Source organism: Juglans regia, chromosome 9 (genome assembly GCF_001411555.2).
Source record: "Juglans regia cultivar Chandler chromosome 9, Walnut 2.0, whole genome shotgun sequence".
In the NCBI taxonomy this organism is placed as follows: Eukaryota; Viridiplantae; Streptophyta; class Magnoliopsida; order Fagales; family Juglandaceae; genus Juglans; species Juglans regia.
The window spans coordinates 13,463,731-13,486,338 of NC_049909.1; the positions used below are offsets into that span (position 1 = coordinate 13,463,731).

The following is a 22,608-nucleotide window of genomic DNA, read 5'->3' on the forward strand; positions in this document are numbered from 1 at the left end:
CCAAACCCTTAACGCCTCCAATAGAACAGTTTTTTGGCTCTCCACATACCAAACTCTTGCGTATTCCACTCCTTCAAGTAATTTTTCAAAGACTTTAATTTGCAGGCCAGAATATAACTAGAATTACCTTAGAAATGGTAAGAAGACCAGCATTGCCTTATTCTATCCAGAAAACCCTTTGACTTCAACCACATGTTCTCAAATTTGAAGTACCTTGGACCTCTTCGAATGCCCCCACAATTCAATAGAATGGGAAAGTGATCCGAACACAACCTGGGTAGTCTCTCCTAAATGAGATCCGGATAGTGTGCCTCCCAATCTGGTGAGATTAGAAATCTGTCTATCCTTGACCATGATGGAAGATCTCGGTTGCTAGACCAAGTGAATGAGCCACTTGCAAGAGGAATATCCTGTAAATTCTGTTCAGAGATGAAATTAGAAAAATCTACCATGGGTGGGTTGAAACCCAAACCACCCGATCTCTCACTCAGAAAATGAATGATGTCGAAATCATCTCCAATACACCAAGGTAGGTCATACGCTTCTAATCCTGGCCAACTCATCCCAAAGTAAACTTCGAGACCGGTCAAGATTAGGCCCATAGACACCTGCAAAAGCCCACTGATAGCCATCTATGACATTCTTAAACGAGCATGCTGCCACGTAATCCCCTAGAAAATCTTCCATTTTTTCCACCACTCTTTTATCCCACATTACTAGTATGCCCTCGGATGCTCCATTGGACAATAAATAATGCCATCCCACTTTACTACAACCCCCACAAACTCCTAATGATATGAAGGGAAATAATTGATAGTTTCGTTTATGTAAACATACAATGTATACCTTCCATTTACGGAGCTGATTTCTGACTATAAGATGTTTATCCTTCTCATTTAACCCCCTTACATTCCAAGGAACAATTTTTGGTTTCATAAAATCACTTCCTTTGCCCTTCCCCTCACTCTTCCTCGGTTAGAGCTCTTTCCACTTGCTCCATCATTCATTGTCCAGTCGAGCCTTTGGAGTTCTTTAGCTTGCTTCTTAGCTGAAGCGAGCTTCCTGGGTGATCTCGAACTATGCTTGCCAGCTTCTATGGCTGCAAAAAGGGTAATGAGCTAGCCCTCAAAACCATCACATAAAATTTTCACACTTTCTTGCATCACCTTTACCTTATTCATAACCCAATTTGAGGCCTGGAAATTACTGTTCTTATACGGGTGTAGGGATATCAGTGGAAATGAGTCTTCCCAACAGGCATCTTCACACTCCAAAGGAGTTGTGTGTGTCGTCCCCACAATGTCTAACTCTTCTTTAGTCCCAAAGAATCTAGAAGGACTGTCACTTGCTGAGAAAAGATTATTATTACCTCCGTGTCAACCTCGCCACTCCTCACCTCTGTAGGATCATTCTTCCAATATAATAACATGTAACACTACTGTATAATAACTAAAAACCATAAATAAAAAACATATGGTTAAAACAAAGATTAAAACTGATTTAGGGTTTAAGTTAGGCCCTTAGGTTTTAAATTAGGGTTTAGAAAAAAAATTCAAAAGCCCAGTCCAAAAGGGGCAAAACGGCAGCCCAGCCCATGCAAAACGAATTCTTCTCATTTCGAATTGAGTATTATGTCTTTCCTAACATTAGCCACACTCCTCCCCCTCGCCAACAACCTCTCTCTCAGGATCCCACCGGCGACTACACGACCCCTCTCTCCCTCTCTCTCTCTCTCTCTCTTATGGAGACCCAATAAGCCCCTCTCTCTCTTCTCCCTTCGTATTCTCTATCTCTTTTCCCATTGTCTTCACTCTCTATATCTCTCTTTTCTTTTGATTTTTTATTTTCTTTTAAATTTTTTCAAGGTCTCAAGACTAACGAAGCTGCAAGAACTAAGAAGGTACTGAAAAATTTCGAGGGTGAGTTTTTTTTGAAATTTTGTGAATCTGTGTATTGATTTGAAAGTCCACAAAAAATTCTTTTTCAAAAAATGGCTAAATATGAAGCTAAGAAAAAAGCTCAATCAAAAAGCCCAAATTCGATTCTACTCTGACAAGTCGAAGTTGGATCGGAGTCTACAGGTGTCAGAGTTAAAGTTGGAAGTTAGATTCAACCTCCAACAAAATCGGAGTCGAAGTCAGAGTTAGGGCATTCCAACTCCGATAGTGTCGGTGCTCAGCCCTACAAAAATCACTCAAACTTCTTCAACGAATCATTACCTAAGAGAAATGATATTTGCAGTCATAGAGTGTGCAAGTGCCGCACACTTATTTTGAAAAGTAAGTAAATATGAAATTTACATAAAAAAATAAAATAAAATAAAAATTAATTTTTTAATACAAAATTTTACTATTTTCTAAAAGAGAAAATCTCCAGGTCTGTAAATCTATTCTTGGGCTAAAAACAACCTCTAATAAGAGCTGGCCACGTAGCCCACCCATTTCACTAATAATGGGACGCAACACACCGAATAAAAAAAAAATTATACTCGTCTAACTCTCACCCTGCTCTCCCTCTCGCATCGAAGCCCCCTCTATGTTCTCTCACCCTCGTCGAACTGCATGGTGGTCTTATTAGGGACCCCGGTCTTGTCCCTAACACTAAGGACCACGAGCTCATCTTGGTAATGGTGGTGACCAAGTGATCTTGCCAATTTGCTTGGCCTTCAATAATGGTAGGTGTTTGGGTGATGGAATGATGATGGGATTGGGTAGGCTAAGTGTTTAGGGCTTGCAATTCAAGTGGACGACTAGGGTTTGTCTTGGTGAGTGGTGCCAAGTTGATGGAGGCTAGGGTTGAGTGGATGAGGTGAAGCTAGGGTTTCGGGTAGGAGGCAATTGGGGTTGCCGAAATTGGCTAATGGGAATTAGGGTTGTCGAATTAGGGTAGGGTGCATTAGGGTTGCCGAATGAGGGTAAGGTGCATTAGGGTTGGCGAGTTGGAGGTGGGTGGCTAGGTTGGACGGTTTTGGAAGGAGTCTAAGATGGAAGAAATCTTGGAGGGAATAAGGGAATTCGAATTGGGTAAGTGTGGAAGAGTCAAAAGTTGACTTGAGTGATTTTAGGGATGAGAGATTTAAGGAATTGAATGTGATTGTCAATTTCTTAGATCGGAAGAAGTCAAGACTCCTTAAAGGAATGAGTTTCCTTATAGGGCTTGAGGTGGGTGGCTAGGGTTTTATGGAGGCAAGTCTTATGGTGGCTGAATGTGGTAAGTGAAGGAATGAAAAGATGGAGCAATTAGGGTTCCTAAATTATAGGAACACTAATATGGAAGGTGGAATGAGCTGCTAGGGAAAATTCAAATAAGGCAAGTGATTGCTGAAATTTGAATTTGAATGGACAATGATAATGTGTTTCGGCTAGAGCAAAGTTTGTGATGGATGAAGGGCAATTAAGGTAATGGTTCACTTATGGAAAGTAGGACAACTCTAGGGTTGGTCGAGTGGAGTATGTGGGATTGGAGGCAAGGTATATTTCGGCTAGGGCAAGTTGTATGAGTGAGGCAATTTATGGAAAGTTGTCAAACTTATGGAAAATATGACAAACACTAGGGTTGGTAAAAAATGAGGTTTGGATGGATTGGAAGAGCAACAATGAGATGAACACCAAAAACTCAATGAAGAACACCAAAAACTCAATGAAGAACACTCAAGAACAAAAGTAATAACACTTAAGAACTTGAATGAACAAAATGATAATAATTCAACAAATGATCCACGGATTTCACAAGAGTTGAATAAACCTCATTTGTTGAATAAAAATACAATCACACCTATCCACAGATTTCAAGGTGATGATGAAACAAGATAGATAATGGATTACACCTATTCACGAGTTGCAAGGTGTAGATTCTCTCCTTGGGGTTCACGGATGTTACCCAAGTAGCTCAAGTGCAAAAGCATCTCAAGTGCAAAAACATCGAAGTGTTCAAAAGAACAAGCCTAAACCGTCCACAATGAGAAAATTATCAAATGATCAAAAATTCCTAATGCAAAGACTAAGGGTCCTATTTATAAGGATTACAACTTGGAAACTCCCAATTGATCACTTGGAAAATAAATAAATTAATTAAATTAAATAATAAGCAATAACATAGTTGGCATGGACCAAGTTGGTCCATGATATGCATGAGCCCATGGGTGGGCTAGGCTGGCCGATAGCTGGCAGGTTGGCTAGGCGTGTGGCTGACATGGCCCAGGCAGGGTGCCTGGGTGCTAGGGCGCTGGCCTGTGCTGGGCTGGGCGTGCGCGTGGGCGCTAGGCTGCGCGTGTTGGGCAGGCTGAGTGGGTTGGCCTGGTCACCAACCTCACTGGGCATCCTGGGCATGTCAAGGCAAGACCCATGGCATGTTCGTGGGCCTGCTTTAGGCTGTCCAGCCTTGTCTCGACATGGCTAGTGGCTTGGCCATGGGCCACAAAACATAGGATCCTACCAAGTCTCTCTCTCTCTCTCTCTCTCTCTCTCTTCAAATTCAGATGGATTATGGATTTGGAGTTTTTCAACATGGTGACGCATCGGACTGCGTGGTGGTTGACTGGTTGGCGTCGAGCTGCTTGCCTTTGGCGTCGAAATGGTTGTGGGTGGCTGTGTCGGGCTGCTTCTATTGGAGTCGGAATGGCTGTTGCTGGCGTCGAAATGGTTGTGAGTGGTTGTGGAATGGGTTGTTGGCGTGATCACACAGGAAGGGCGGCGATGGCTACAACGGGTATAGCAAAAAACAAGTAATAGACGTAAGGTTATGTACTGATGTTCTAATATAGTAATCCTTATTGTGTTATAGTATATAAAGTTGACGGGTCAAGATTTTATTAGTTGCTGATCTAAAGACTAATAAAGATTTTATTAGTTGTTGATCTAATCGGTCGATACCGCTCCAAACCTGAACTCTTTCTAAAACAGTGAAATTATGACTTACTCCGAATCCAAACGAGTTTGGACACAGAAATTCAATACAGAATACCTAACGCACGAAACCCGGGCATGGCCTTTTTTTTATTTCCCTGAGCTTTTACATGTGTGCTTCGTGAAAAGGCATTGAGAGGAAAGAAAAATGTCGGAATCCCGCCCAGTGACTGTAAAACCAGAAATCGGAACAGCAGAGAGCTCCGTAGAAGAGAACTCGAACTCGAACTCGAACTCGAAGAGACCTCCTAAGTTTGTCGTTCTAGCCGACCTCAACGTCGACCCTCCTGAAGCCGACGAGGACGATTCCATCCACGTTTCCGCCCCTGACCTCACCAGGTTCCTCCTCGTTCTCCTGTCTTATTTTCGTTTTCTTTTTACTGTTTTTTACCCTCTGTTTGATTGCCAGGAAAATTGATGTTTTGAATTTTTGCGCATACGAAACTTGGGGTGATACTAATTATAATTATAATCTCGATAAGCCGACTAGTTTTGGCGCACTCAGTTTGCCCTTCTCAGGTCGCAGACAATCTGAAACCTAACTAGACTTTCTTAGCAACGTAACAAAGTTTTTGAAAAGTTTCTATTTTCTTCCAAATCCTCCTGGAAAACATGCTTAGGAAAACTAAGATTCACTATAATGGGTCAATAGGTTGTATAATTACTCCGGAGTAATAAATTTTTTAATTTTGTGCAAAGAATAACATAGCTTAATGCTACTCTCTCTGTCTGGATTTCGATGATGTCATTGGCCATTTCTTTCTTTTGGTTTTACAATGTGTAGATTGGCTAATGATCGGAGCAGTTGAAGAGCGATTTGATTTTATTATGTGTAGGTTGGCTAATGGCGAGAGCAGTCAAGATAAGTGTACGGTAATGTGCAATGACAGTGAGGCCATGGAAGGTGAGGTTAAACGTTCAAACAAATTGGGTAAATGTCGTTCAAGAAATAATAAGGCAGATTGCTCTCTTGATTGTGGAGGGGATGCTGATGGTGATCAGCATGGTCAAGGGGTTCCTTCTTCACGTGAGGAAAAAGTTAGCAGCCTTAAAACCGTGAGTTCCCTATAGGCTGTTAATTACTCTTTTTTGTTTGTGCCAGTATTTTTTTTTTCATTTTTAATGTACTTTTTTCCTGCTCCCCCACCCAATATTCGGTTTCTCTGCGTGTGTGTGTTGCACGCATGTTTATGTACATGTAATTTTATAGGTCTCTGCTTTTTTAAATTTGTTTCCTTCTGCCTGACTATAATGGTGGCAGGCTCAATTAAATTTCTTTGCAGAAATTTTACCAACCTTTTCCCCTGGCTGCTTTTTGTGCTTTGAAGGAATGTTTACTATGATTTACAATGAGGCAATACATATAATTACTCCTCCATGTAACTGTTTCTAGTTCTTAAATAGGTGTTTTCACATGTATACTTCCAGCTATGCATATTTTCTTTATCAATGAAATAATTTATTACTTATAAAAAAAAAAAAAAAATTACTCCATTTATTTTTTTAATTGTTTATGTTATACCTATAGAATACAATAAATCTTAAGGACTCTGGGTATGCTTGTCCGATTCCCTTGTTACTATGACTCGCATATTAATGTCAGTTTCAGCTGCATTATCTTGGCTATGGTGACTCTTTTGGATTTCCACTGCCCATGTTTTATAATGAGCATTCTACAAAAAAATTATTAAATCATTACTCCAGTCTGTTCCACTCATGTTAGAACGCTGCTTACATTCCCTTTTGTGAATCATATAATTGTTTACTTTGTCAGGTATAATTGTGTATGTGGCAGAAAAGCAGTATCGTTGGCTGTCTTGTACTCATACAATTCATACTGTCTCATACATTCTTAAAGTTTTCTGTGATCGAATTCTTGATGCACTCAGTTCATACTTGTAGGGGTTAGTTCATGTTGCAAGGAAGATGCCCAAAAATGCTCATGCTCATTTCATACTTGGCCTTATGTACCAAAGGTTGGGTCAACCTCAGAAGGTAGGATTTTGAATTTGCTGAGCTTTCAACTTTGCATCAATATGCATGCTGAAACCTTCATCAAGTTAGAATATTATTAGGCAGTTTCGGCATATGAGAAGGCAACGGAGATCTTGCTCCGCCCTGAGGCAGAGATCGATAGGCCAGATCTTCTTTCATTGGTTCAAATTCATCATGCACAGGTGCAGTAATCCTGATAACTATAGTGTAGTTTCCAGTTACATAAGCTTTTATTATTTTGTTTATTTATTTTCTACTATGAACTGAATGATCCAAATATGGCTAATCTGGTTACCATGTTTTTTTTGTCCAACTGTAGTGTTTAATAGTAGAAAGTTCAGTGGATAGCAATTCAGATAAAGAAATTGAACCCAAAGAGCTTGAGGAGATTCTTTCTAAACTGAAAGAATCAATGCAATCAGATATTAGACAGGCCGCTTTATGGAATTCCCTAGGCTTGATACTTCTGAAAAGTGGTCGTCTACAGGTATACATATGGTGCTTGGTTTTGTTCACAGTTGCATATTCTCCTTTTGTAATCTGATATGGACTTTGTTATTTCCTGTAGAGTGCTATTACGATTCTATCATCTTTGTTGGCAGTTGCCCCTGACAATTATGATTGCCTTGGAAACCTTGGTATTGCTTACCTTCAAAAGTAAGGTTGAATTATTATACCATCAATATTGTGTAACCTCCTGTAATTTACTGCTTCCTTCATTTTGCTCTGTGGCGGTAGACTGGTCATTAATATAAATTTATATCCCAGCAATACTATTTCAAAGAAAATTAAAACCAAATAAAATGAGCTGCTGGAGGATTGCCGATGGCATTTCATAGTAATCCCACAAAAGATTCTGTCATCTTTAATGCAGTTGCCTCTGACAACTATGGTTGTGTTGGAAACCTTGGGGGATTGCTTACCTGTAGGGGTGAATTATTATACCATCCATCTTTTGTAACCTCCTATAATTTTCTGTTTCCTTCATTCTTGTTCATCAATATAAATCGCCACTTGAGTATGTCTCCAGCTGCTCATCTTTCTTGGTCTTATACATTTTCTTTGCAATAATATTCTGGGATGTAACACACACAAGGCTTTATGAGGAAGGGAATGGCCTTTGTAGTGTGTTTTTTTTTTCAGTGTCATTAAAGTTTCTCCTTTTACAACCAGTGCTCCTTTCACATGGAAATAGTGCTGATTACTCTACCCTGCAGTGGAAACTTGGATCTATCAGAAAAATGTTTTCAGCAGTTACTCCTAAAGGATCAAAATCATCCTGCTGCCTTAATAAACTATGCTGCCCTTATTTTATGTAAATATGGATCGGTTGTAGCAGGTATGCTTTTGAAGAGCTTGACTTCATGTTAGATGAATTCTACTTTTATCTTTATTCATTTTGCTCATTCTGTAAATTTGTACAATTCTGGTAGATACATTGCAATCTTTAAGGAATGGTTCTTTATGTTATTATTAATGTGAAATGGTTGAAAAAGCCTTAATGAATCATTTCTATATTCCTAAATTCTTAGGTGCTGGCGCAAATGCTGGTGAAGGTGCGTCCTTAGAGCAGGTTACAGCTGTCAATGTTGCAAAGGAGTGTTTGCTAGCAGCATTAAAAATAGATCCAAAAGCTGCACATATATGGGCAAACCTTGCCAATGCATATTTTGTGATGGGTGATCATAGAAGTTCTGGCAAGTGCTTGGAGAAGGTGCTCATGGCTCATTGCTAAAGTTGTTTATAAGTTATTTTTGAGGTTGCCAATTGACCTTCTTATTCTTACTGGAAGATTTTCTTCTTGGGGCCTGATAATAAATATTGGATAGCTACGTATTTGCTTGCCTTTACTTCAGAAGCAAATAATACTAGTTCTTGCCTTTACTTCAGAAGCAAATAATACTAGTTCTTTACTTATTTGAACAGAGTTTGTCTGCTCTCTTTAACATGTGGTTTTCATTTGACTTAATTTCCTCTTACTGTTGTTCTTTAGGCAGCAAAGTTGGAGCCCAATTGCATGTCTACGCGATATGCTGTTGCAGTTCACCGAATTAAGGATGCAGAAAGGTCTCAAGATCCTAGTGAACAGCTTTCTTGGGCTGGAAATGAGATGGCTTCTATAATAAGAGATGGAGATTCTGTTCTGCTTGATCTTCCAGTGGCATGGGCAGGGCTTGCCATGGTTCACAAAGCACAACATGAGATTACTGCTGCATTTGAAACTAAGCAGACTGAGTTGTCGGAGGTGAAAGATCGTGCTGTTAACAGCCTAAAGCAGGTATTTTTCTGGCTTTTCAGAATAACTTTTGCACAAAAGAGCCCTTCTTGTATGCTCTTGATATATTTCCTAAGAGTAATTAGTCAATGATGCATGACAGAAGGAGCTTCTCATGTAGTGTATTCTACCATGTACTGTACTTACATCCGAGTTAACCTTAAACAGTTTAGATATTTATAGAATATTTATTTAATGATATGCATACTTTTTTTTTTTGGGGTGGGGGTCATAGGAGTCTATTTCATGAATGCAAATTAAGAATTTATGAACAGATTTGTTGCTAATGTTCTGCATATTAAACATACGTAAAAAGTCTTTGGAGATTTTGTATTAATGCAATGGTTATAACTTATAAAATTTTTTTATGTAAGTATTCAATGGTTATAAGTTGACAACTTGACAGACAATAATAAATCACTTCCCTTAGCCTTTGTAGTGGCATATTTTCTGCACTGATCTCATACAATTTTTACTCTTAAGAATGAGATTTGGAAGACAATAATTTATGTCATTTGTTTGACTAATGTTCATCGATCTTACCTAATAGAATTAAGGGGGGAAAGTACATCTTGCACCCAAATAATCTATTTCATTTGCTTAAGTAATAGTTCACCAGTCTTGCTAATAGAATTTAAGGGGAGAGTACATTTTGCACCCCCCTAATTACCATTTGTTTTTCAATTTGTGCCCCAAACTACCACTTTTTGACAATTTTTATCGTCAATCATAATTTGACTGTCAAGATTATGCTACATATCCCATTTTTGACCCGCTGTGCCACATATCCCATTTTTAATTGATCATACCAGTCAGATTTAAACTGATGGTGCAAATTGTCAAAAAGTGGTAGTTTGGGGTGCAAACTGATGGTTTTGATAATTTGGGGTGTAAATTCATAGAGTGATTGATTGTTTTTTCTATGAGAAAAGCTTCAAATCGGATGAGGTGCAAATGTAAGATTTACACCCTTAAATTAGAGATAGACACGTAAATGATTTCATAAATTTGCCCTAAAACCGGTCAGATACTATTTTTTTTTTTTCCTGTCGCTCTCTCCCTCTCCTGCTCTCAACAAACTCTCTCTCCTCACTCAGCAAACTCTCTCTATCTCTCTTTGCAAGCTCTCTCTCCCCTCAGCAAACTCCCTCTCTCTCAAGCTCTTTTTCTCCTCACTCTAAGCAATCTCTCTCTCTCTCTCTCTTCAACCTCGATTTTCTGTAGGTCTCTCTCTCCTCAACAAAGTCTCTCTCTCTCTTCTCGCTTTGTTAGAAATTAAGCCGGAAGAAATGAAATTCATCAGATAGAGTTGGATTCGTTGTGGGCGATTACTGGGGCTTTATTATTGGGTGGCTGGGTATTTGTGTTTTGGTTTGTGAAGAGAGTGAACGAGTGGTATTATATGGGTAGAATGGGAGAAATGGCATCTCTTCTCCTCTTGGTCATTTGGTTTTCTTCAACTGTCCAGGTGATTTGGGTTTGTCTTAATAAATTTGCAGTCTCATTGAAAGGCCGACAAGCTTGAGGAGTGTGAGAGAGCTTGAGAGAAATCTCCATGGTGGAGACGGGCTTCAGCTGTGTGACTACGTTGCTCCACATTTCGTTTTATCTGCTGCAGTTGTGTCTATGGTAATAAAATTAAAGAAGCAACGTGGCTATGTCTCATTGAAGGGTGTAAATTTCACTTAAACACCACGTCCGGCCCAAAGACCCTCTCTTTTTTTATAAGTAGAGTGATTGATAGTTTCTTTTTTTTTTTATATACAAGTATATATCTTTTGAGGTAAGCATTTGACATTGTGAAAATGAAAAAAAGTGCTCCTCTCTCCTCCTTATTTTCTCTACGTACACTTTTTGTTTGTTTGGCTGGTGATGCTCTTCATGGGAGGTTGAGTGACTGTTTACTGCAAGTATGAGTAGGAATATGAGTATGTTGAATGCTGTTGTTATTGATCGTAAGTTATTTGAGGTAGTTAGAGTTGGGCAATGGGTGAACGTTACAGAGAGGGGCTGGAAGTTGGTGAGAAGTATGCATTTGGAGTTAAGCTCGGCTTGTTGGTTCACAAAAGCTTTGGAGGACTGCTCAAAGGTGGGAAGAAGGGAGTTTTATTCGGCTCACAGAGAAGGGGACAGGGGCTTCATAGCCCAGAGGTGTGCCAACTCCCAAGGGGCATTCATGTCGTTGGTGGAGTTCAGATGGGGGGGTCAGAGAAATAATCTTCTCATTCCTGAAGGGAGAGATGGGAGGGGGTGGAGTAAGCTGGTGGAAGTGTTGAGGGTGGTAGGCAGTGGCCGTGTAGCTGAGTCGTCTCCTCTAATGGTGGTAGCGGCGATGGCAGCTCAACCCTCAACATCATATTTGGAGGCTCTAAAAAACCGAAGGTTTCTTACCCACCCTCTCAACCTGTCAGTTTGAGAGGAGGTGTGTTGTTGCAGGCTGGAGACGTCGCTGCTTCAGCAGAGGTGCAGAAGAGGGAAGGGGCTGGTAGTGGAATTGTCGGTCTTAATATGGAAAATCTTTTGCGGGTTGTGAGGAGATGCAAAGGAAAATAGAAGATGTGCAGGCTGATTTATGTTTATTGAAACGGTGCGTTGAAGATGAAGCAGGGGTGGAAGTGGGCGTGGGCCAAGGTTATCAGAATGGGCCCTGGTCAATGGGCCCAAGAGTCTTATGCAGGCCGCAGGCAAACGACTTGATGTTGGGCCTTGGGTTTTTCGGTTGAAACTGAAGAGGCCCGTGTGGAGGAGATGCGTTGCGTCTGCCTCAAGCCCATCGGCGGGTGGGCCTCAGCCACCGTTGTCGGCGAAGAGCCAGGTGGCCCCGGCGATGGTGGCAACACCTTCGACAGAGGCTAGGTTGCCGGAATCTACTCCGGCGAGAAATGGTGTGCGAGAAATGAATCGGGATCCTTCCCTGTGTGTGATAGATGCCGGTATTTTGACTGCCACAGAACCGACGGTGGCTCCTTTGCCGTCAGTAGAGGATAGGTGCTTTAAGGCTTCTTCGGGTGAGGAGATGCCTAAGAAGGGTGGGTGTACAGAGAACTAGCGAGATGGCTGTCAGGTGGAGTTGGTGGTGCTACCGCCATCGTGTGACGCCGGTGTTGTTTCAGGTACCCAGAAATCGCCGATAACCATGATGGGAGGGTCCCCTCCCCAGACGAATGTCCAATGTCATCCCAAGGACCATCTTGACTCCATCGTGGTGAGGAACTTCGACTCTAAAGCTCAACTAGAGGCTGAGGAGGCAGGGGTGGAGGTGGTTCCTGAGACCCAATGTGGCTGTGAGGTATTGAAGGTCCCTGAGACCCAATCTCCCACTTGTACTGCTGTGGTTGAATGGGTAGGAATCTTTTCGGAGAGGAAGGAAGGGGGGCGATTCCTAATCTGCAGTGGGCTTCAAGTGAAGGGAACCCTATCCCATTGAATCGTTTGCTACCAAATGAATCGAAAGCTCTGGATTAGCTGTTTCAAAAGGTGAAAGAAATGCAACGTTGGATAGGAATGGAATGTGTGGGTTATGAAGAGTAGTTTCTAGCTTTACTTACTGCAATTGAAGCGAATCACACACAGTCAAAGATATTAGCGTCGAAAATACAGCGGGAGCTCAACCGCCTAACTTGGTCACTGAAGTATGAAGGAAGCTCAAGTCGTAAAAAATCCAAAGGGAAGGGGCTCGCCTATTCTTTATGAAGCCGAAAGTTGTGTCTTGGAACGTCCGCGGGTTAAATGAGGTAAATAAGCGACTTCGTATAAAAAATTTGTTGCAAGAATGGAGGGCATATATAGTATGCTTAGAAGAAACTAAGTTGAAAAGCGTCTCTAGAAGGATCATCCGAAGTGTTTGGAGTTGTACTTATGCAGATTGGGCTTATCTAGCATCAAATGGGGCTTCGGGTGGAATCTTACTGATGTGGGATAAAAAAGTTGTTGAGAAACTAGAGGAGTTTGTGGGAGAGTACTTAGTGGCATGCTCTTTTAAGAGTGTGACAGATAATTTTGTCTGGGCTTTTGCAAGTGTATACGGTCCAAATTTAGACAACAATAGATGCTTCTTATGGGAGGAACTTGTTGGATTACATAGCTGGTGGGAGATTCCTTAAGTGTATAGGAGGGGATTTTAATGTCATCAAATTCCTAGTGAACAATCTGGTGAGAGTAGGATGCGTCCAGCAATGATAGAGTTCTCAAATTGTATTTTTGACTTAAACCTGATGGATATTTCTCTATTGAGGGGTTCCTTTACTTGGTCGAATAATCAGACATGGTCCCGGTTGGACAGATTCCTAATTTCATCGGAGTGGGAGGGGCATTTTCCGGAGGTGTGCCAAAAGAGGCTGCCACGTCTTTGCTCGAATCATTTTCCTATTCTGTTGGATTGTGGTGGTATTCATAACGGGCGTCGTTACTTCAAGTTTGAAAACATGTGGTTGAAAAGTGAAGGTTTTGTGGATAAGGTTAGGCAATGGTGGTCTTCTTACCAGTTCCATGGTAATCCCCTTTACATCCTAGCCTGTAAGTTAGCCTGTAAGTTAAAAGCTTTGAAAATTGACCTTAAGTTGTGGAATTCACAATCCTTTAGAGATATTGGGGAGCGAAAAAAATTCATGGTGGAGGAGTTGCAATAGTTTGAGCGGATACTTGAGGCTAGAGCCCTTTTACCGGAAGAGTTATTGCACGAGACAGAGTTGGTTTTAGAATTAGAAAGAGTACTATCCTTTGAGGAGATTTCATGGCGCCAGAAGTCGAGAGCTTTGTGGTTGAAAGAGGGGGATCGAGGTACTAAGTTCTTCCATAAAGTTGCTAACTCTCATAGAAGAACCAATACCATTGAAATGCTGAACATTAATGGTATTGAGTGTAAGGAGGCCGCTTTAATTTGTGACCATGTGGTGGAGTTTTTTGAACAATTGCTTACAGAAGGTGAGGGATGGAGGCCAAAGCTGGATGACCTCGCTTTTGACACTATTGAGCCCTAGGAAGCCTCCTGGTTGGAGCGGCCTTTTGACGAGGGGGAAGTGTTTGATGTAGTCAGATGTATGGGTAAGGATAAAGCTCCAGGCCCAGATGGTTTTTCTATGGGCTTTTTCCAAGATTGTTGGGAGGTGGTGAAAGAGGACATTATGAATGTGTTCTAGGAAATATCTTTAGTTGGCAAGTTTGAGAAACGTCTAAATACTACATCTATTATGTTGATCCCGAAGAAGATTGGAGCGGTGGAGGAAAGAATTTTTGACCCATTAACCTTGTGAATGGGGTGTATAAAATTATTTCCAAAGTTCTTGCTAACAGATTGGGGACGATTTTGGGTAAGATCATTTCGAAGCCACAAAATGCATTCGTTAAGAGAAGACAAATTTTGGATTCAGTCCTCTTAGCGAACGAGGGATTGGATAGCAGATTAAAGGCGGGTTCCACTGGAATTATTTGCAAACTAGATATGGAGAAGGCCTATGACCATGTAAATTGGGATTTCCTCTTGTACTTGTTGGGGAGATGCGGCTTTGGGGCTAGGTGACGTTCTTGGATTAGTTGGTGCATCTCTACAGCCAGATTCTCTATATTGATTAATGGCTACCCTACCAGATTTTTTAGCAGCTCTCGAGGTCTAAGGCAGGGAGATCCTTTGCCCCCACTTCTCTTTGTTATCATTATGGAAGCCTTGAGTAGGATGATATTGACGGTGGTTACGCATGGTTTTGTAGCTAGTTTTTCAATTGGTGACCCCAACAGGGGCATTATTACTTTGTCTCATTTACTTTTTGCAAATGACACGCTCCTGTTCTGTGAGGCAGATAGAAACCAGTTGAGGGCAGTGAAGGCTTTGTTATTATGCTTTGAAACAGCGTCAGGTCTGAAAGTTAATTTTGACAAGTCAGAGTTAGTGCCAGTGGGAAATGTGAGCAACACTAGGCAACTAGCCAATATTCTTGGGTGCAAGGTAGCTTCTCTTCCCATTACCTACTTGGGATTGCCATTTGGGGTTGCAGCAAGGGCCTCATCCATATAGGATTTAGTCATAGAGAAGATATGAAGGAAATTGGCAGGGTGGAAGATTTGTCGAAAGGTGGCCTTTTGACTCTTATTAAGAGTACCCTCTCTAACTTACCGACGTACTTCTTATCTTTGTTCCAATTGCCTGCCAGGGTAGCGGCTCGGATTGATAAACTGTATCGTGATTTCCTCTGGGGTGGGATAGGGGATGAATTCAAATTTCACCTGATCAGCTGAGATAAAGTGTGTAGACCAATCTCGTAATGTGGTCTGGGTATAAAAAATCTGAGAACATTCAATCAGGCCTTACTTCAGAAGTGGCTATGGAGGTATAACAAGGAACCCGAAGCCCTTTGGAAATTGGTGATTGATTGTATCCATTAGGAAGGGGTGGGGGGCTTTTAGTAGCCATTCTAAATTGGTGTTAGGGAGGGGTTCTCGCATTAAGTTTTGGAGAGATATATGGTGTGGGAATGAGGCTCTAAAGGATGCATTTCCAGCTATTTTCCGAATGGTGTGTAACTAGGATGTTTCAATAGAGGACCTTATGACTCTATCAGGAGACCAAGTGCAGTGGAATGTCATGTTTAGTAGAGCAGCGCAAAATTGGGAAGTGGACACCTTTGAGGCTTTTTTCAGCCTTCTATATTTTGTGAAGCCCAATAGACTACAAGGTGATAGGATGTGGACGACTCCAGCGGGTAAGGGCATTTTCTCAGTTCAATCCTTTTATAAGTCTCTTTCCCAAGCAGCAAACATTCCATTCCCATGGAGGAGAATTTGGAGAAATAAGGCACCGCCTAAAGCGGTCTTTTTTACTTGGACAATAGCGTTGGGGAGGATCCTGACTACCGACAATCTGAGGAAGCCCCGGATAGTTATACTTAACTGGTGTTGTATGTGTAAGAGATTTAGCAAGACAGTGGAACACCTCTTGCTACATTGTGAGACATCTAGAGCCTTGTGGGTGGAAGTCCTTAGCCGGATTGAGCTATCTTTTGTTATGCCTGCTTCTGTGGTAGATCTTTTGGCCAGCTGGACACTTCCAAGTGGAGTTCAACAAATCAAGGCGGTGTGGAAAATGATCCCGATCTGTATTATGTAGTGTATATGGCAAGAGCGCAATGATCGGACTTTCGAAAACAAGGAGCGGTCTCCAGAGGAACTTTGAACCCTATTTTTCAGCACTTTATTTCTATGGGCCATTGCTTTAGATTTTAATGACCTGAATTTTCATGACTTTTTAGTTTCCCTTACTTCGACCTAGATAGGTCTTATATCTTGTATACCATCTTGTGTACTTGGGCTTTGCCTATCTTTATTAATATATTCTTGATTACTTGTATAAAAAAAAAAAAAGAATTTGACATTGTAGAGTGATTGATAGTTTGTTGGGTATATTTATAAAGATTACTACTGCTATTCTTTTTCCAAATTTTCCTTGCATTGATACATTTTTCTCTATTGGGATTAGGCCATTGCAGAGGATCCAGATGATGCTGTGCAGTGGCACCAGCTTGGCCTTCATAACCTCTGCACTCGACAATTTAAAGCATCACAGAAGTACCTGAAAGCTGCAGTAGCACGTTTTAAAGAGTGCGGCTGTGCATGGTCTAACCTTGGTATGTGTGAACCCATAACATATTTGAATACCAAAATTTTGTTATCTCTCTCTCTCTCTCTCCTGCCCCCGTGCCAGTGCCCAAGGGAGCCCTATTACTTTTTTTTTTCCCCAATGTATTGTGGTTCTGTTTCTGTCACTAGGTATCTCACTTCAACTATTAGAGGAGCCATCACAAGCTGAAGCAGTGTACAAGCGGGCCTTGGCATTGGCAACAACAGAGCAAGCTCATGCTATATTTTCCAACCTTGGGAATCTGTACCGCCAGCAAAAACAATATGAGCGTGCAAAAGCGATGTTTACGAAGTCACTTGAACTGCAGCCTGGTTATGCTCCTGCATTCAACAACTTGGGTCTCGTGTTTGTTGCAGAGGGTCGCTGGGAGGAAGCGAAATATTGTTTCGAAAAAGCTTTCCAGGCAGACCCATTGCTAGATGTAGCCAAGTCCAACATGGTTAAAGCAGGGTCCATGTCAAGATTGTGTGATGGCTTGTCGTTATGTCATATTCAAGATTAATTATCTACTCGATTAGGGTAGGTAGTTGTTCTGAATTATGAAATTTGGCTATAAACCTGTATATCATTGAAAGATGAAATCTGATCAGCATGTTTTTCCCTGTCTCTCTATATATGCCCTATTCCTAAATGAAAATTATTCTTCATTGTCCATAAAGAGAAAAACCTTGCACATCCATTCATTGACTTGTCTGGGTGGAGTTCATTGATTTTGGACCTCAGGTTTCTGATTGATTAAGAAAAGGCATCTCAATGTCTCTAAAGCAAAGTCTATTTTGTGAAAATGGAGCGTGGCTTCTCATGGTCTGGACATCCCATTGTAAAATAAGAAATCGATATCATGTGGATCAATATACCAAGGAAATTGATGGTATATTTAACAACATGATGGTATATCATGTTACAACCTTTAAATGATGAAAATATATGGTTGGCAATGCCACTAAAATGGGAATTTGATTACGCATTCTGTTGGGGGTGATCGACTATCTTTGGCTGCTTTATGGGTTCTTTTGTTGCAGGTATCGAAGGGAAAGGATGTGAACAGACAATTTTGAAGTTTCAGAGAAACTGAAAGATAGAATTGTTGCATGTGAGATGCATGGACGAGAAATTGAATTAGAAGGTGATCTTCTTTCATTCTAAATAATGCTCTTGCTTCTCTGCAGTGTGTTTTACCTATAGAATTGTGTTACATCTCCTATTTCTGTGTTACCTATATTTTTTTAGCTGTTAAAATGAGTTTGATCAATGCATGGATCGTGTGTGTTGCGCGCGCGCGCATTTTGCTGCTTTGGTTTGTTTTTTTTCCACCTAGTAGCTTTATTTTCTATAATGGTACCATTTGAAAACAAAACAAAATTACTGACATTAAAAAAAGAAGACAAAAATCACATACTGATACACTATTATTTCTTGATATGTCAGTTTTTTTTACCCTTTTTCTCTCTTGTGGCTTCTGTAGCATATAAACAAACTGATTTTCAATTCTGCAGGATTCTAAGGCAGCGATCATTACCCTGTTACGCTTGAGCTAGAAGTCGGTGAATGTATTAAATGGAAATCTGTAATATTTGTAGCAAAGCACCAATTACATCTGCACTTGGAAAATCAATTGGGATTAGTGGTTAACTCGGTTGATATTGTCTGAAGTAAAACTCTTAACGCCTCCGCTCCAAAAATAATAAATGTGACAACAACTAGGAACTCTTGAAGAGTTAATGGTCACATCAGTCAATAATTATTGAGAAATGCTACTCCCACCTCTTGCCCCTTCCGGCTTGACGTGGAATGCCCACATGGTAGGAATATTAAATATTAAAAAAATAAAATTTGAATAATCCATTTACGTTCTTCTCTTCTAAATAACGAAATCCTTCCACATCATCCAAAAGACCTTCAAAATTCCAAATCCTAACCAACCTTTCCACATTGTCGACGTCCTAGATCCTTCTTCAAAATGGAATGTTAATGGAAATACACACATAATAATAACTAGGGAACCTTGAACTCGTGGTAGCTGTGGATGCCGGAAATAGAGTTGTAGACTGCATCCCGAAAGACTGTTGCGCTTGGAGGCCGATGTCGAATTGGGAAACTCACACGAAGACCATTGCCTCTGGAGGCCGATGTCGATGGAGAACTCACATGGAAATGAGAAAAAAGCAATGAAAAGTCTTGATGTTGAGGCTGTTGTTGCTGGCTACTCACAGAAATGAGAAAAATGCAATGAAAACGGAAAAGTTCCATTTACGTTTTTGTTCATTTCCTTTTTTTTTTTAATATAATTATGCATGGCATGCCACGTCAAGCAGGAGGGGAGAGTGGTGATTGTAGAAAAACTCATAATTATTAGACAGTTTCAAAGTATGGATGAGATTAGGTGATATTCTTGTCTTATTACGGTATATTAAATCATTAAAATTGCGTATAAATATACGTCTATATTTCATAATTATCTAATAATTACTCTATTTAAATGTGCTCTCATGCCGCAAGGACACTCTGGGAACATTCATTGTACTACATTGTTAGCAATTAGATTGTGAGATAGTGAGCACATCTCACACAATTCTTTTCAGCCCTGATTAATTTGCCACTAACCAAAGAAAAAGGGTTGGTTAATTTCTCATCTAATCATATACCCAACACAGAAATAGGAAATGTAAATAAGAATTCTCACTGACAATCATGTTCACTAGGCTACTTTACAAGCATCAAAGCCCACCAATCACAAAAGGGCTTTATTTTTCTGCCCTTTTTCAGTGAAGGCTGGGAAATGGAGAACTGCCTTTCGTTTCTCACCTTTGGCATCACATCCCACAAGACTGGTTAATGATTGAAGGGTGAGGATTTATATCTCTGTTAGTGTTTACTTTGGAGGGGATTGGTTTTTGGTGGGACCAATTGCATGGACTACGTGATGTGAGCAAAAGAGATTGGCATCTGGTTATAATTGGTGGAGAGTGGTAGTTCCGGCATCTAATCATTACAAAATCTGCTTTGTTTACCTTTGTAGCAGTTATACAGTTTTATATAAATATTCCATCAAACTACATTATACACTTTGTTCTAATAATATATACGAGTTCCAAATATATAAATTTCGTATAAATAATTTGTTAAAAAAGTAGACTCTACTTTAAAAAAAAAAAAAAAAAAGTAAAACTCACTTTTTTAACCGTGGGATCCATTTTTTTTACAAAAAACTTGTACACATGAGGTTTGTCTCTAGCATTACTTTTCAAAAAATAAATTTGCTGTCAACTGATGTGACGTGACATGATATAGTACTTCAGATTGTAAATTATTTTTTATAAAATAGATCTAACGTATCATATAAAATTATATTAGTTTATAAATTTATTTTTGTTAAATTTCTTTGTAACCGTAGTATTTCTAATGAAATATTAGATAAATATGAATAATTTTGTTTGTATGTTTGTACTTCTTGAGATCCTTAAAAAAAAACTTAGTTTTACCCATTAAATAGTTAATACAAGAAATTTCACATTTTTAGGTTTGTAAAATTTGTAAAAACTTTATGATACGGTATAATTCAATGGGATGAAGTTTAATTGGGGAATAGTAGATGGGTTGATTTTCATTACCAAGCAGATGATGTTCCACTTTAGACAAAATTATAGCCAGAGATCATGTAAAGATAATCAAATTCTCATTGCATGCATTGAATATGATATATTATTAAGTACTCTTGAAGTATAGTTGACGTGATACTTTCATCTATTTATAAGATGTGACATTAAAATTATTTACATAAACATTAATTTGTAATGACATGTCATTCTATTCTATGAAAGTATAAAATTTTCACGTATCTTAATACCCTCCTCTTAGAGCTTAACGTATTGAAAAAAAATTATTCCTATAAAATTTACAATTTTCTGTGGCATAAACATCTAAAATAAAATAAAAACTGAAATATGACAGTGTTGAAAAATAAAACCTTGATACTATCCGATTTTTCGAGTTCCGGACAGGGCTGTGAAAAAATTCGGTCAAGATGAACAGCCCTACTTCATAGTATTTTAAAGAAGAAGAACACATGGTACTATGATTGAAAAATGTTTCTTTTTTTGGGTTGGTGGGGGGTTTTTGAAGAGGCAATGGGAAATGATCCAATCATATAAAAGGTGAGTGGAGTAGTGTGTGTGCCTGTATTCTACGTATCTTGTTCTTTTGCCAAAAAGGCCCCAAAAGATATGCATCATGATCATATACCTTCTATATTTTTCTTTGTTTTCTTTCCCATCTTTGGCACTTAGTGATCAAAGATAAACATTCACAAATCAGTCTTACTTTTTTACCTATAAGTCCGTATAGATGATAATTCTTTACATTGTTGTTATGATAGAATTTAATTTATAAAATATTTGAATTTAAAATTATTTTTTACAAATCAACTTTTGCCATATCTACTGCATGGAGATTTCAAATACATATATATGTATATATATTATATATATATATATTTAAAAAAAACCCAATATAAATGCAAAATATTGACATATTTGACGTCCTATGTGATACAGATATAATTTCATCTCATATGATCTTATTATTACAACTTTATTAAATTATCACATAAAATATAATAAATAATTTAATTTTTTTAAAATTTAAAATAATATTAATATTAAAAAAATATTTTAATAATATTTTATTCAATTTATCTATAATTGTTTCATCTCATCTCATCTCATCTCATTATCGAAATCAACCTTAAAATATTGAAAGATGCTGGAAGATATATTTTCTTATCTCTTTTTATCTCTTCATGTTGTAAAATATTAATCAGTTAATATGTCATCTTTTCATTAGACCTCTGTTGAGTCCACAGTCTCCACTAGACCAGAGTCAGAGGTCAAACTGAAAAAAGCACCACTTTAGGTCTACAAAAGCAAAACAGCTAAATAGTGGGGCAAATTACGTAAGGCAAATGCTGCATCTACCGAGGATGCAACAGGACAAAAGTTACCGGTTTTTATTCTATTTTTTTTTATATTTTTTTTACTTAATTATTAAAAAAGTATTTTTAATGAATTTATAATTTTTTTAAAAAAAGTATATTTAAAAAGATTTAAAAAAGATTTAAAAAATATAAAATAAAAAAGTGCATTTTACACTTAAATGTAGAAATCCTCAGAGGCAAAATGCATTCTACATGAATGATAAATCCTGAATAGTAATCACAATTAAATTAAACTATCGGACTTTTTTATTTTTTATTTTTAACTTCGTCTTCAAAATGTCAAAATCATTACTTTTTTTTAAAAAAAAGGGATACACATTAAGATTATATTTGAATGTTGAGATGATCTGTTAATAATAATAAATAAATAATAATAAATAGTTTTTAAATAATAATAAAATAATATGAAACTATTTTACTTATCAAACGCAGCCTAAATTTTTTATTATATTGTTTGTTTCTTTTGTTAATCCCCACAGTCATATCTTGATAAAATGGAGCAACTTATAATTTTAAAAACTTCAAGATAGATGAAAAAAATGAAAATAAAAAAGAGATTTATTGCCGTCCGCATGAACTTTTCGCATATCATTAAATGCTTAATAAGTATCTCTCAGTTTCTCTTTTATTATATACATAAACTCTAAAAAATGTAACTAAAAAGGGTTTAATTGCAAAATTAGTCTCTTGATTGTCACCCGTTTGCAAAACACCCTCTAAGTTTTAAATCACACATGATATCATTAGATCCTAAGAAATTTGCATTTAAATTACACATTAAGAAATTTGCATTTTAAAAGGAGGAACATAA

At 38.7% G+C, this 22,608-nt stretch overlaps 1 protein-coding gene across 2 annotated transcripts; it reads left to right on the plus strand.

Annotated features, from left to right (window-relative positions):
* The first annotated feature begins 4,918 nt into the window (after window positions 1-4,918).
* Window positions 4,919-18,436, plus strand: LOC108980903 (tetratricopeptide repeat protein 37). 2 transcript variants are annotated; one of them, XR_001994469.2, is made up of 13 exons: window positions 4,919-5,243; window positions 5,741-5,960; window positions 6,807-6,899; window positions 6,980-7,081; window positions 7,219-7,386; window positions 7,468-7,556; window positions 8,117-8,238; window positions 8,432-8,613; window positions 8,893-9,177; window positions 16,643-16,790; window positions 16,933-17,323; window positions 17,827-17,930; window positions 18,301-18,436. XR_001994469.2 is itself a non-coding variant. In XM_018951953.2 (11 exons), exons 1-11 carry the CDS (start codon window positions 5,053-5,055, stop codon window positions 17,304-17,306), a joined length of 1,974 nt encoding a protein of 657 aa, XP_018807498.1. In that variant the 5' UTR covers window positions 4,920-5,052; the 3' UTR covers window positions 17,307-17,413. The 2 variants fall into 2 exon arrangements, 1 of the variants encoding a protein (XP_018807498.1); XM_018951953.2 differs by lacking the exons at window positions 17,827-17,930; window positions 18,301-18,436 and having other exon boundaries at window positions 4,920-5,243; window positions 16,933-17,413.
* Window positions 18,437-22,608: the final 4,172 nt, after the last annotated feature.